The sequence below is a fragment of the Elgaria multicarinata genome, chromosome 6, assembly GCF_023053635.1.
Source record: "Elgaria multicarinata webbii isolate HBS135686 ecotype San Diego chromosome 6, rElgMul1.1.pri, whole genome shotgun sequence".
Lineage (NCBI taxonomy): Eukaryota > Metazoa > Chordata > Lepidosauria > Squamata > Anguidae > Elgaria > Elgaria multicarinata.
The window spans coordinates 97,850,323-97,866,362 of NC_086176.1; the positions used below are offsets into that span (position 1 = coordinate 97,850,323).

At 44.8% G+C, this 16,040-nt stretch overlaps 1 protein-coding gene across 1 annotated transcript; it reads right to left on the minus strand.

The window, feature by feature from the left end:
- Positions 1–635: 635 nt before the first annotated feature.
- PTGER4 (prostaglandin E receptor 4) lies at positions 636–14,536 on the minus strand. The gene is made up of 2 exons (XM_063128673.1): positions 13,485–14,536; positions 636–2,495 (listed from the first exon to the last, which is right to left on the minus strand). Exons 1-2 carry the CDS (start codon positions 14,310–14,312, stop codon positions 1,902–1,904), a joined length of 1,422 nt encoding a protein of 473 aa, XP_062984743.1. The 5' UTR covers positions 14,313–14,536; the 3' UTR covers positions 636–1,901.
- Positions 14,537–16,040: the final 1,504 nt, after the last annotated feature.

Genomic DNA, 16,040 nt, shown 5'->3' on the forward strand with positions numbered 1-16,040 from the left:
GAACGCATTAGGATTTTCAGCTCTCATATGATCACCTCCAACAGCAGGAGCAATTGATGATGTACTCATGACCCAATGATATGAACCAGCACTTCCACTGTGAGGGTCAGGCGTATACATGCAGCCCCCAAATTTATGCCACTTGCAGTGTCCCTTTTTTGAGCCACCACAAACACATGAATTGCAGTGGCTGCATGTAAACCTTCATGTGGAGGCACTGGGTCATAACACCTTTACTCTGGTTGGGCCATATGTCCATCAATGGCCCTGCACACTGGCTGCATGAACTGGTCCTGGCATTACAACCCTAAACCTAATTACTTGGCCTAAATTCAACTCAAATGGACTTCCTTCCAAACAAACATGATTGGGGTTGGACGTTGGCCAGAGATGAGGGTTCAGACCCTTGATCCAACAAACACTTTTGGAGAAGTACTTTGATGTGGACAAATTTCCCATTGGCACCATTAAGGCTTCAATCTTATGTCCATTTACCTGGGAGTAAGGTCCATTGAACGTGCTGACTTATTATTTATTTATATTATTTATTTATTGCATTTATATCCCACCTTTTTTCCTCCAAGGAACCCAAGGAGGCGTATAACCCTGTGAGGTACGTTGGGCTGAGAGTCTGTGACTGGCCCGAAGTCACCCAGTGGGTTTCCATGGCCGAGTGGGGACTAGAACCCAGATCTACTGACTCCCAGTCCAACACTTTAGCCACTACACCACACTGGCTCACCACATGTCTTAGTAAACCTGCATAGGATAGGACCATAGCTGTGTATCAGATGTTTAGAGAACTGGGTTATTAGCCAAGATAGGAGGCCAGTGCATTTTAAGGAGGAACACATTCACAGCACATAAACTCTGCTTTCGTTTTAAGTATACACACACAATATCTGGAACATTTAAAAACATAACGCCTTTATTGCCCCCAGTGGTATCATAACATGTTCCTCGTATAATTCAGATGTCCTCCAATTCTGTCTTGTGAATTAGCTCTGCTTTGGCCCATTGAGTTTGCGTATCTGAAAAATAAATCTAACGTAAAATTACCTATCAGCAGGCATGGAGGGGGGAGAGGAGAAGACTGACAATATTTCTTTTCTATATACTTTGTATTAATAATTCACCTTCTCACAGAGAAGAATACAGCACTTTTAAATACATTCAGTCACAATATACACAGCCAGAGAAATTCACATTTTGTTTTTCACACCATAGGAGAGATTTTCAATTCCATATCAACTGGAGCAGTTTGCACAGCTATTAGCAAGTGTCTTTTAATTAGTTCTCTCTAAACCTTATTAAGTAATAAGGGAGGAGAGAGGAATAGGGAGTAAGTATGCTTCAATTGTATTTAGAGGGGGGAGAACTGGCGACTCTTTCCAACCTTGGACTAATGGAAACAGTCCCAAGGCCCTGAAACCAACAGCAGCCTGCACTTCTAATGTCATTACATTCATCTGTTACTTTGGAAAGGTCTGATGGCAGAAGATAAGTCTGCAGGCTGATCCTTAGTCCCCTGCAAGGACTGTGCTTATTATATAATAAAAAAAACAAACACCAGCAGCTATTTGTCTTCCTTTTTTTCAGGATAGATGGCACACCTAGTGTGTAGATATGTAGCAGCCAAGAACATAGGGTGCTTATTTCCACCCCAATGGCTGCCATTTTGTGTCCCGTATAGTCTCTCACTAAGTGCCCATTTCTAGTCCACTTTGCTCTAAATGGCTACTTGACCCTATTCAATTGGGAAAGTGAAAAGCCAGATAGGCCTTGGGTGTGCCTTAGCTATGACAGGCCAACAAATGGGATGGCAAAGGATGGACATTTGATATGTCTGTTGTACCCGTTCCTCCTCGGACTTCCTCTGGCATCTTAATTCCTTCCACTCCTTATATACACTTCTCTGACAAGTTCAGTGTCTCGTTGGGGAAGGTGACTTGAAGAGAGCTGCCCTTTGGAGTAGTACTGACTTCACCACTGGGCCTGAGTTCATTCACCAAAAGAACGTTCTCACCGTCCTGCCCCTGTGAAGACTCTGAGGTGTTTGAGCTCCTCAGTGTCCTTATGGATGTAGTATCTGATTGGGCCAGGCTGCTACTCGCTCCTGGCAACAGCATCCGTTCGCCAATGGTCCCTTCGCTCGGCTCGAGGGGGTACAAAAGAGTCTGCGAGGTGCTGCTGATCTCCCTCAGCTCTCGAGAGATGAAGGAGGGCGAATGGGCAGCCGTGGTGGAGGAAGCCCTGCGGCCGTCCGTGCAGTTGCAGTTGCTCCCCGAGTGCGGCCGGCGGGCCCCTCCGATGCGGCAGAAGAGGCATTTGACCTTCTCAATGGCTTTGCTCAGCACGGTCTTGCGAAGCAGAATGTAGACCCACGGATCGAGGATGGGGTTCACCGAGGCGATGCGGATGGCCTGTAGGTCAGGGTTTTGCCTAATATCCCTGACTAAAGGTGGCTGGTACAGCTGGTTCACGAAGACACGCACCTGGAAGGGGGAAAAGAAATAATAAGGATCCGTATATAATTGGAGGACAGACGGCCAGCCTGGCATTTCGAAGCTAACAGCCGGCTTAGCAACTGCCGGATACAACAGGAAGGGAGGGAGGCAGAGCACGGCTTTCTGTAATTTCGGAAGGGAGCTAATTTTAGAAAGGGATTTTTTTCCAACAAGCTGACTTCATGTGTGGATAAAAGACCTTTCCCCTCTTCCATATTATCTAAACTACTGGACTATCCATTGGTCAATAAACCCGTTGTGGATTCTATGTGAGAGGCCTGTTCTCTCCACTCCCAGGTATTTCATTGTTCCCTAATTTAGAGCCCTCAATTCAGCACCACAAGTTTCTTTGGTGTGTTTTTTTTAACAGCCAACTCTTCTGTATAACCAACTCTGCTATTAAGTGTTCTGGGTGTGTAAGGAGCTACAGAACGTGGCCTTGAGTCATTCTGGGTAATCTAGCCAATCACTGAATACACTAATCCAGCCAACCTCCCATAAATATACATTTCAAAACAAAATTGGGCCTCAGTTTCCATCTCACAGGCAAATTCTCCTTCAGGGACAGGCCTGGAACTGTAGGCTCTTTGAGGTTAGAAGTAATGCTTGCTGGAATCTTCCAAGTCTTGAGTATTCAAGGAAAAGTTGTCGTTTTAATACCTGCCAAATTTTGCTTGTAGTAGCTTGTTATTTTCTTTAAAGACAGGTTGCCTGTAATGATCTCCCCCCCACACCCAGATAGTACACCACTTAGAAAGATGAACAGTGTTAAATTGTGCTGTTGACATTGTTCCACGTGAAGCTGGTCTGTCCTATTTATAATGTATTACACACAGATGTTGGCTGTGATCCCATGAATGGTTAAAGGTGCGCCACAAATGCACCAGATGGCAGCCAGGAACTTAAAAGTATTCAGTGGTCTTCACGTTCAAGCCCAACTCACTCCAGATAAGTAGTCATAGTAGATTTTTGCAGCAAAAAGAAGGGGGGAAAGTTATGTGTCACAATGAAGACTAAGGGTGCATCCCAACCAAAGTTATTCACTTTTAAATTCCACTATTTTAATGGGAGAATCTAGAGTGTGCTTAACACTTTAGTGAACTCAATGGGACTTGCAACATCTGAACTTTGGCTGGACTGGATCCTAAGTAATCACACATTTCATTTTGAAAATGAGCTGATGGAGCAGCTAAGAGACTGAGTTGCAGATCAGGAAGGCTCCAGTTCAAATCTCAGCTCTTGCTAACTGGCTTTAAGCAAGTCACTCATCTCCAAACTTGTCTGCAATATGGAGATAAAAATATTGACCTATCTTACAAGCTAGTAAAGACTGCAGAGATAATGTATGTGAAGCTTTGGATACTCAGAAAACGCTGGATATTATTAGGCAGGAATGCAACCTTTTATTTGTTAGTTACATTAGATTAATCAACTAAAGGATTAGTTGATTAATTTATGGATATTAAAATTAATCATGGGTGCTGAGAGGAAAGGGCACACATTTGGTTAAAGGGAGCTGATAGCTAACTGTAATAAGGAATGAAATATGGCCACTTCTAACAATGAATAAAATATTTTGTTTGTTACACTGTAAATTATCTTACACCTCTTGTGATTTCTCAAAAGGCACCTTATACTGAGCATTTGGCAACATGGAAATACACAACTTCACTGGAGAACAGTGCTATGAATGAACAGAGATTAGTTTGACTTGAACGCTTATTGGTGTAATTCAAGTGGACACATTTTTAACCACTAGGTGGCACAGCAACTTCACTTCTGGAAGTTCCTCTCCTGCGAATGATTTGGGAAAGCATGTAAGACACAAGAGGGTTGCTATCAGATTTGGCTTTTGAATGGCTATGGCCAAACTTTAAAGTTGGCGCAATAAAGCAGCAGCAGCAAGAACAAACAAAAAGGATGAAGGACTTGAATGCCCAACAGATTAGAGTACCAAAATTCAAATGATAAGCATTGCATCCAATGAGTAGCAGCAATGGGGAGATAGTCACTTACAGAGTTAAGAGTTAAGCCTATATTTATTTGGAGCTCACCCTATATATTACTATAATTTAGATCAGTGTTTCCAAAACTGTATTCTGGAAACCTAGAGCTCCTTGAAAACTTATCCGATGCTCCTCAATGAGAAGACCAGAAATGGTGGGCAGTAATCTTCCCTGAAAGAGAGGTAGCCCATCACTTATGATGTTCCTGAGTAATGTGCAGATGCAAGAGAGTCTCAGCAGCTATGCGCATATGATGCTTGTCACATAGTTCCACTCTTAAGTCCCAGGTTTGGGTGGAAATGTTTTTTACAAATAGCCAATGTGTCCCCCTGTATCTTAGTGTGAGGGAGGAGGCTTTAAACCCCACCCCCCACCCCCAAGGGGCCAAACCGGATTGTGGGGCACATTAGAAATTTGCACTGTAAAAAAAGTTCCCATTAAAACAAATGGGACTATTTTTTTGCAATGAAAATTCCAAGCCTGGGCCCCCAGATCTGGGTTGAGCTTGCAGCAGGCAGTCAAAAGGTTAAAGCATACCTATCCTAGAATCCTGATCTGTATAGGAGGTTCCACTCTGGCTGTTTGGGGAAAAAAACCACGTGCAGGGGTTTCCCTAAAACATTCCCCAGAATCCGTTGTGGGGATTATAGAACGAATGCTCAATTATTCCTTGGCAGACAAGTTTGAAAACCGATGGCCTAAGGTAATGCTATTTCCACGTCAACGTGTCCTCCTCGCCATCACCATTTTACAGTGGGGAGAAAACACAGGCAAGCTACAAGGGATTTGTCAAGGGCTGTTCTGTGAATCTTCAGCAGAATGGAGATTTGAACTCATGCCCATCTCCAACGTTTTGACCCACTGAAGGCGATGTCGAGTCCAGTTTCACAGTGCTAAGTGGTAACAAGACAATTACCATAGGAAATGCTAATTAACTAAGCTTATTCCTCCTGCCCTGCAAACGGCCTACATTTTCAACTTAGGTTCAAATTACTCCCTGTATATCTCTTTCCTTGGTGACTCAACCAAGCCTACTCCCAAACATCTTTTAGGAATCCGTCACACTGTTCTATTAAGGCTGACTTTGGTTGGCCAGGGTTAAAGGCAGCATGAGGGTCAGGCTAGTACATATTTATTGCTTTAATAGTGCAATCCTATTCATGTCTACTCAGAAGTAAGCTCAACTGAATTCAGTGGTGCTTACTCCCAGGTAAGTGTTATAGGATTTCAACCTTAGCTGCTGTTTTTACATATGGTTCAGCATTTTTCAGCCTTAGATATAAGCCCACAAGTTAGTAGCCCGCAAGGCTACTTACTAAGCCTTCCTGATCACAGGTATCTACATTAATAATCGGTTTCCTAAAAGGAGGAGGAAATTGCATAAACTCTCTGCCCCAGAGGTTTATGCTAACCATCTATGAGTGAAGGCCGTAACTTAGTGGTAGAAAACAGGCTTTGCACGCACGGTCAATCCAAGCCTCTCCTATAAAAATGTACTGGGTCCTAGTTGATGAGTGGAGGCTGGTGGCACCAAAGGCAGTGAAACAGTGAATCTGCTCAGGGTTTCAGTCAGAACCAATCAAAATTCTAAAGAACCTATCCAAGGTACAGAAGCCAATGATGTCCACTATGAGAAAAACCCCTTTGGTCCCAAGAGAGACAATGCCAGTCAGAAGATGACAATACTGAAACAGAAATACCAACGGCATGACTGAGGAGAAAGTAGTTTTATATGTTCATATAGAACCTAATGATAAATACCTTCGCAATAAGGATGTAAATAAACCTCAAAGTGAGATTAAAGACCTTCAGGAGAACAACCAAATAAAGATGCTAGACCAACTGTCTCCAACAGAATGGGCCCTTAAAATGCCAAATATGCATGCTAGCACTCCAGGGGTAAATGTGACCCTCTAGCGAGTCCACCTGTACCAGATGCAAAGTTGAAGCCGTGCCATTCTCCCACATAAATCACACCCATATAACAACATATTTGATGGACATGTGGAAAATGTATAGTACTGAACAGCCTCTTCTGTACAACACCAATAGAGTAATGGCATGTTCTAGGAGAGCTGTCCCAACATGGCGCCTTCCAGAGGTGGACAACTACAACTCCCATCATCACCAGACACCTTGGGGTGATGGGAGTTGTAGTTAGACACCTCTGGAGGGTGCCATGTTGGGGACAACTGTTACAGTAGGTTCTGAATAATCCTTTAGAATAATTGCTATCTTATCTAGCAACTCTTTGCTTCTGAACAGCTCTTTTGCAAGCACTGCTGAATTCCAAACACAGACAGTAAAAGCTTGGCTGAATTCCTGATTGTACTGATGTCTCTCCCCCCCCCACCCCCAATAATTGCATAAATGAAGTTCCCTGATAATCCTCTTGATTTAATAGGGCTACTCTGAGGAAATGAAGTCATGGCCTAAATCCCACTCGCAGACGAACATCTTGTTCGCTATCCTTTCAGGGGCAGAGACCACTCACTTTGGGAAAATATTAGTGTGTATCCAGCTGTTGCTAAAACTCCTACAATGCTGCCACGGTATGCCTGACTAAAACGGAAACCAAAGGAAAAAACAACCTGCAAGATACTATACAGGCAGTTAGAACGTTTAGTTGAATCACTTTTCTTTATCACAAAGCTGAATTAATGTTTATTTACTGTACCTTTTCTCAGGGTCTGGGCTGGTGGCACCTCCCAGTAATAATCACACCTTCCAAATCCAGTTTAACGAGGCAAATGAAAACCCTGCTACTGAATGACGTTCTAACCAATTCCACCAAGGTCTACCGAATGACGTTCTACCCAACACCACTAAGGTTGGTGCTGCTCATCCATCTTGAACAGTTCAATTCTCCTACACATGTTCAACCCAAAAGTAAGTCCAATTGAAGTTCAATGGGACTTACTCTCAGGTAACTCTCTGGTTGTTACTCTCAGGTAAGCATGCATAGTTTTGCAGCCCAAGGCAAGGAATTAGCTGAAACTCATCAACTGATTGGTGGATGGGTCTGCGTTATGGAGTCCTACAAATCATAAAAATATGGGCAATGCTTTTTGAGACACTTATCAGGCTTGAAGTATTTACTAGAACAGCCTCCCTTGACCAGGTGCCCTCCAGATGTGTGGGACTACAACTCCCATAATTCCCAGACGTCTGGAAGGCACCAGGTTGTGGCAGACTGTACTAGAATATTAGGTTCTAGAATCCAGTTTGGAGCTTTGCCTCAGCCAGAACTATCACCGTATACTTAACTCTAACAGGCAAAAGGTTTCGTCAGTAAAAGACAGCTCCCATTAACCTCAGCCATGTCATGTCAGCTGGGGCTCATGGGAATGGTGGTCCAACACATCTGGAGGGCACCAGGTTGGGGAAGGCTACTTTAGCTCTTGCCAAAGTTTCCGCGTACCTTCTATACCCGCCCTCTTCTAATGTAAACCAAAGAAGGTGGAAAAATCCCTGCTGTGTGGATTTACCTGACACCCACACGTCCACTGCTGGAGTTCACATCTAGAATGTGTGAGTTAAAAGTGAAGAGTGCTTTTCTGATCACATGCAAAAGGAATTTTCCTCAGCATGAAGTAGCAAAGTTAGCAAATGGGCTCTTAGCGTCTGTCTCCCAGACATTAAGGGAAGAAAGGATTTCCCCCTCCTGACTAATTGCAAACATAAAAGTATTGCTTACCATAAAGTGGCCTTTTACAGCAGTTACCTCCCACAACAAACAAAGGAGTAGCCTTCCAGAAGTCTTCACCTGTCCTCATAAAATTCTCTCTATCACATTCTCATACACAGCCATATATAGACAGCTAGTTAATATTAAGTGGGAAACCAAATTTACTAAGTAACCTTTGCCCAGAAGAACCTGGAATTTATTTCAGCAGGCCTCCATATGCTTCCAAAATCTGTTCTGCCATCTCATCAATGCCAGCTGAGACCAAACTAAAAGATATGGGGGACCTTATAGATTTACTATGTTCTGAGAACTCAGGTGAACACACATGAGTAGAAGAAGACATCCCACCCCACTCCCCCACCACAATTTAAGGTTTTTGTGTGTTTAAAGAAGAGAGGGTATAAGGGAAATGTTATACATACAGGAAAACATTAAAAGTTAACCCCATGTTGCAGGCTCTGAAAACATGGAAGATTACTGTTTTAATTACTGAAAGAGTCCTACTTTCAGGCGGGGTTTATTTTCAGCCAAGTCCCAACCTAAGAACACATGAAGTAGGGTTTGCACTTTCAAACAACTGTATGACAGGCAGAAACTCAATAGGTGAAACCTTCCCCATGGCTGCATTTCCATATTGGGAGAAGTTGCACCCATGACATTTCTGTCATGCGACAAAGGGATAAGGATCATGCCAGATTAAATACGGCAACCTTGGCAGGATCTACACTACTGCTTTAAAGTGCTTTAAAACAGTTTTGACAACTGTTGGGACCGAGGACACACTCCATATAAAGTTGTCAAAACTGTTATAAAGTGCTTTAAAGCAGTAGTGTAGATCCAGCCCACATGAAACAATAACAGGGACTGCTTTTGAGCATGTGTAAAGTGCTTTCCTCCAAAAACGAATAACCACAATCAGCACACTCACGTGTTTGAGATTAAAGGTCAGAGGTCATGATTTCCGGCAGTCTTCTTACCCAATACGTTATCATTTCAAAAGTTAAATATCAATACCAACGAACACTACCTCCAACGAACTCATGAAGGAAAAGGCTATCAATGGCTTCCAGTCATCATCATCATCATCATCATCATCATTATTATTATATTTATTTATTTATATAGCACCAACAATGTAGCCAGTCATGATGGCTATATATTACTTCCAACATCAGAATGTGCATGCCGTTCAGTACTAGTTGCTGGAGAACAGGAGTGAGAGGGTGCTATTACCTCATCTCCTGCTTCTGGGATTCTGAGAAGCTTCTGGTTGGCCATTGTGGGAACAAACAGAATGTTGGACTAGATAGGCCTTGGGTCTCATCCAGCATGGCTCTTTTTATGTACATATGTTAGCAGTCAGCCTTTCGCACTTCAATGGAAAATAAGCTGTGCAAATCACTGAGCCACTTTCAGTGAAACTAAGAATTGCTTGGCAGACGTTTTGTTTTCCATCCTCAAATGCAAAATCCTGTTATATTTAATACATTGACCTGCACAGTTACTTTTCTCTAGTGTGTTGATAGTAGAATAAAGTGTGTCTGCCTCGTACGAGTTCGTATTCCTGCTCCACTAGAAAGCTTACTGAGTCAGCTTTGCCCAGTCAAGTATCTCTCAGTCTGACTTATTCTCACACAGTTGTCATGTGTATAAAGCAAGGGAAAGCCCCGTGTATTTCGGGGGATTAACACATGATGCAAAAAATGATTTAAAAAACAACAACCACACCCTGTAGTGGTACTTAGCCTCATGTAGCAGTGAACTCCCCAAAATGTCACTGTGTTTGTCTTTTGCTTATTGGTTAAACATACACATCTTTAGTTTTCTTATCTACCTCTGCACTCTAATGATAGACTAAAAACCTTCATTCAATATTTGACAATGAATCTATGAAAGTATGAAACATATATGTAGAAGTGGCACACTTCTCTTTGGCCACGTACTTTTCTTTTCTTCCCATTTTCTGTCAGATTTTTGTTAACTAATTTTAGCTGATTCCTTCATTGCTTAGAAAATTATAACATTAAAAACATCAGTTTCTGAAATGAAGTCCAAGGGGCTAATTAAACTGACTCACTTTTAACTATGTTCATATTTATTAACTAGTTTTAATAGCAACTGGTATAACTTAGCATGGTAAACTCAACTCTCGATCAATCTCTGCAATGAATGCATAATTTATTCATCAGTACATCTTTTCTCTTAACAAAAAGTATGTGCATTTCTATTTATTGGGAAGTCAATCCCACTGAACTCAATGGGATTTCATTAAAGTACAGGTGTTTAGAAATGGAGTATTATGTGATTCTCCCATCTGTGAGGCCAACTGCTATTTCAATGAGCCATTACTCGTGAGCTATATCGTTTTGAAATCTCAGATGCTTTTAATAAGAGCTCTCCTGGATCAGGCCATCTAGTTCAGCATCTTGTTCCCAGTGTTCAAATATTTATTTTAGTGCTTCCTGAAACCTCTCTCTTCTCAATCTCTGCATCCTTCTACACTAATGAATCCACAAGTGTTTTTCTACCCACTAACGTCAGATACACAGTCTTCAACGCTACCCATATATGTTAGTGTAGCTGTTAGTAACACAACTCTGCAAACTCATTCTGTAAAATGGTCCTGCAGTTCCTGTACCTTAGATGCCCAAACATCTGATTTTTTTTGTCTATCATGACAGACTTTGAGAACTAGGGGTCCACAAATATTGTCTTGCCTTACTAGCCAGCCACTTTTTGTAGCCACTCCAAATCCTCTCTCCTGTATCTTGAGGCATGCACAAAAGGCTTGGGAGAGAAACAGGAGGAGTTTCATCGCTTCTCAGAAGGGAAAATGCAATGGAAGTGAGACCTGCCAGAGAGATCTGTATGTTATGAAGGGTCCTATTTGCCAGAGGGAAGGGGTCACTCGCCCTTGGCAACCTGGACTTCTGGATGTCTTTTGAGAGCAGCCTATCCAAAGGCTTAAAAGTAAAAGCCTACACCTTATGAAGAATGAGGCGCTACTATCTGGGCTGTACCACTTCAGACTACAAGTGGGGTGTTCACATTTTTAAGCACTCCTTCCATGTTCTAAAAAGGCAACCTGAGCTCTCCTGGATGTAAACCAACACATTAGGAAGAAACAATGGGCACAGTCCTCTCTTTGGTGTGCTAGCTTTACAACATGCAGGGAAACTTTTCTAGGGGTTTCATCCCAAACCATAGCAGCCTCCAACTTGCAATCTGAAGTGGAATGGTCCAGAATTCTATCAACTTAAAATTATGTAGGAGGCTCTAATGCTGCCCACTCAGTACGGTCGAACTTCCGGGATAGTGAGCTGCCATTTAAGACACATTTAGATGGAGAAACAGGTATTCCAATAAATACCCCTACAAATTACAGCAACACTGAAATGCTTGTGTTATTATGTTGACAACAGAGTCCAGCCATTTCCAGAACAAAACATGCTTGTGTCAAAGCACTAAACAAGGTTCATTTTAGCTGTATGGGTGGTGATGTAAACTTTTCTTTTACCACTTTAACAGAAATAATGGCACCGCAAGAAAGATATCACATGCAAAACAGCATCCGGCAAGCAGTACGACATGGAAAGGTGTACAGTTACACCCCGCAAAACACAAGCCGAACTACTTTAAGGAGTGCTGGTGTCCCAGACTTGGTATCCGTAGCTAGATTATGTTAGTTATGTTGCAAAACTGGCCTAACATGTAAAATTATACCATTTACCTGAATAGCTCAGGACTGCTCTCTGCCCAGTCTTCAGTTCCCTTTCATTAGGAGGCTCCCTTGTTTTGCTACACCCTTGATCGAGAGCCCTTTCGGAGTGACCTCCGCCTACAATAAACTCCACTGCATGGAGTAGGGTCCTACACACACACACACTTCTCTCTAACAACTGCTGAGCTCCCAGGATGAAAGGGCGGGGCGATAGCAAGTATGCCCTGTCAGTTTTTTGTTTAACTGATCCCTGCCAAGAAAAAAGGAGTTTGCCATGTTTTATTGGTAAATTTATAGGAGGGGAGACAAGTCCCAGCTAAGCCCACAACTGGTGTTATGTTTTGTTTTTCTACCTCCTCGGGAGTCAAACGGAAAGAGAGAAGACAGATGTAGGTCATGTCCAGGTTTTTGTTTTGTTTTTTACCCAGTGGGTAGAGGTGGAGCTTTTACCTCCTAAAATCATGTACACAAGCCTTGCAACCATTGTGTCACTTCTACCATTCTCAGTGGGAGATCTTTGGTCTTCCTTGAACCCAAGGTCATTTTGCTAAAATTAGCAGCAGCTCCTGACATATCCTGACAAGAGTGGTTTTGGTGGCAGGCACTAGCACTAGACTGTAAATCTTTCAGCCTGAAATCTCCATCCAGAAATATTTATGCAACACGCCTATTACTAACAGTGGGCGATTTTAAAGTAGTTTAGCAGGCTTTTCATCCTCTGGAGTTTGAATGGCTCTGCAAACTTTGCACTAGTCCTATAAACACTTAGAAATCTAATCAGTACGCAGGGCTGGCCCCAAATGTCATATGGTTCCAATGAGTTTTAAGATGTGCAAGTATCTTGCTCAATTTTTGTATGTGTTTCTCTGGGACAGGCTGGAAGCAACACCGTGTTATTTCTCATTGTTTAGTCTGTCCCACAACCCAGTCTATGCACACTCACCTGGAAGAAAGCCCCACTGAGCACAATGGGACTTACTTCTGAGTAAACACACAAAATATAGCACTGCAAGGCTATTTTTGTCCCTTTAAAAAAGATGACTTGTACACCATATTAAATTCAAGTAACATGGCTTAACTATTTGATAGGTGGGGTCGCTTGTATTTCTGGAGTTATTGACATTTTATGGGACACAATGGATGTTTTCATATATTAGGCTCAAATCCACCACCACCCTTAACTTTGACTGTAATGTATGTTTAAAACTTAGACTGTCAAGAATGCACATTTGGTTTCACTTCAGGATTCTGCGATCATGTTATCAGCATTAAAATGTGCAATAAACGGCAAGAGGGCGGTTCAAAGGTACTTCTTAGTTTCTGGTGTGAACGTGGCTTAGCCTTAGCTGCCTAGTCATGAACAATGTGAAAAAGGAAGGTTTAGATAGAGTTGGTTCCTTACTTTTTCCCAGGATAAAAAAAAAAAGCTTTAGGCCACATGCATGAAAATAACGCAAGTAGGAACCTCACTTTTCAGCCACAGAAGCAATGGTGGCGTTTGGTTCTCCCTACCCAGGAAAATGACGATATCTGGAGGAAAGGGTCAACCCAGCATTACTCACCACTAGAGGAATGGAGCAGATCAACACAACCAAGGAGGTGGCAATGAGCAAGATGACCATTTGGATCTCTGCTCCGGCCATGCGCCGGAAACTCCTGCGCCGGCGAACGTCCGACAAGCGGCTGGCGGTGTGGTCCGTACCCAAGGAGGTGCGCCGCATGAACTGACGGTGCATGCGGATCAGGGCCATGCACACCAAGACGTTGGAAACCACCGTGACCATGATTAAGAAGGAGCTGAAGCCGGCATACATATAAGAGTAGGCGGCATAGGTGGAAACGTTGGTCCGCCAGTCTATGAAGCACCACGTCTGGGGGTACTGAAGCTTCGTGCTACCCAAACCCATGCTCGGTAGGGCACAGAAGAGGACATTGGAAACATAGATAGCAAAGAGAGTCAGCGCGGCCAGCTTCTTATCCACATAATGGCTATAGAAGTAGGCATGGTTGATGGCCAGGTACCTCTCGATAGACATGGCGCAGATGATGCTGAGTCCAGACAGCCCAAAGAAGAGGAGGATGAAGGTGCTGTACTCGCACAGCGGGTCGCCACCCGGCCACTCATTCTTCAGGTACGTGGCAATCGTGACTGGACTGACCAGGCAGGTGCCCAGGAGGTCTGTGACAGCCAACCCACAAACCAGCGTATAGAAGGTGGTCTCTTTCTGCTCCTTCCGGGACTTACAAAGCACCACAATGGCAATGAGGTTCCCCACCACCCCGAAGATGAACATGACAGTGGGGATAGTCACAGGTTTCCTGTTCTCCAGCGTTTCAGTCCCATTGGATGAGCTGTTGGCAGAAGAGAGCACGGTGTGGTTGAAAGACATGATGGTGATGACGGACGAGCCTCCAGGAGAAAAGTGGAAAGGGGGGGGGTTGTACTGTTTTTTAATTAAGAGTCAAGGCTTGCAAAATTTCAGTTCGAAGCAGAGAAAACAAACACAATCCAAATTGGGGGGAAATAAAGGTGCCTGCATTTCAAAAGCAGAATAGGGAGAGATGGGGGGTGACAACACTGCAGGGTTCTTGTTTTTAGAAGATCAAGAAAATGGGGAGCAGAGGTCAATAAAAACAGAACATCCGAAACTCCCAAATGCAATTCTGAAGGCCAGCAAAAAGAGTCTCCCGCCCCGCTTTTCTCTATATCTGCAGGGTGAGTTTCTAGACTTCCTCTTAGGACTTTCCCCCTCTTCTTCTTATTCTTACAGGAGGTTTTGCACTTTTCAAAGTTCAGCTTGGGGACCGATCCTTCCTTCCGTCAGCAGGATTTCCCATCCCTCTCTCCTGATAAAAACCGTTCTTTTTTCCCCTCCTGGTTACTCAGGTGCAATATTCCACTATATGCCCTCCAAATCCTCCGCGAACCCCAAGCCGGTCGCCCAATCAGTTGCTGCAATCGCCTTCCATCCCTTTCGGAAGGCGTTTTCAGTCTGCTGGCGGAGGCGACCCACTTGCTGGCTTCTCAGAGGTGCCGGTTGCTGTGATCACAGCGTCGTTCCGGCAGCAGAAGGCGAGGAAGGGTGGCGGTTCTCGGTGGTCACACCCCTCGCTCGGCACGCACGAGCGCCACCGCCTTCGGAGGGCAGTTGGGAGAGGGGCGCCCCAGGCAGTCCGGGATGAAGATGACTGGGGTAGGGGCGGCGGCGGCGATGATCACGACGATCGCCGCCTGAACCCAGCGCGTCCTCTCCGGCTCCGACCATGTGCTCCTCGCTGCCTGAGGATTACTCACTCGTCCGCTCGTTTGCAACTTCGCTCCTTCAAGTTTCTCCAGGCTGGGCGGCAACTCGGCTCGGCTCCACCCATGCTCGGGCCTCATTGGTCGGAAGGCGGCTGGAGGAGGAGGACGCGCCGAGCGCCGCTTTTGCACCTCCGGAGGTCCCCGGGCGGGCGCTGCGCGGCTGGAGCGGCGCGGCCGAGGGCTTGGTCGCGCAGGACAGTGGATGGCGCTGGGCAAGGGCGCCGGACTCACACGGCCGCGTTCTTTTGGAAGGGGAGCGGCTGGTTGGCGAGGAGAGGAAATCCTACGGGCAACAGGATCGCTTCTCTTCTCCCTTGTGCTACTGCTGGTTGGGAGGAGGAGAGGGACCCCCCCTCCCCGAGCCAGGAAGCCCCCGGGTCCCTCCAAACCTCCTCCTGCCTCATCTGAACTTGGCCACTTCTGGAGCAGAAGGGAAGCGTGCGAGCGAGAGAAGGCAGCCGCTGCGCCGACCTTCCCTCTCACTGGGCACCGTGGCAGCGAGGATCGGGCCCACAGGACTGCCCAGAGAGAGAGAGAGGGAGAGCGTGCGTGAATAGAAGCCTCCTTCCGTTCGCTCGCCCAGAAGAGCCATGCCAGGTCAGGCCAAGGGTCCATCTACTGCAGCATTTCTGTGCACACAGTGGCCAACCAGCTGTCGGCCAGGAAACCACAAGCAGAACATGAGGGCGACAATACCCCCACCCCAGCATACTGCCTTTGATGCTAGGGGGAACATAGAGGCATCAGGACTTTCTCTCTAGGCAGTGCAACATACAGGGTTAGTTATTTAAAGGTGCCCAGGAGAGGGGGCCCA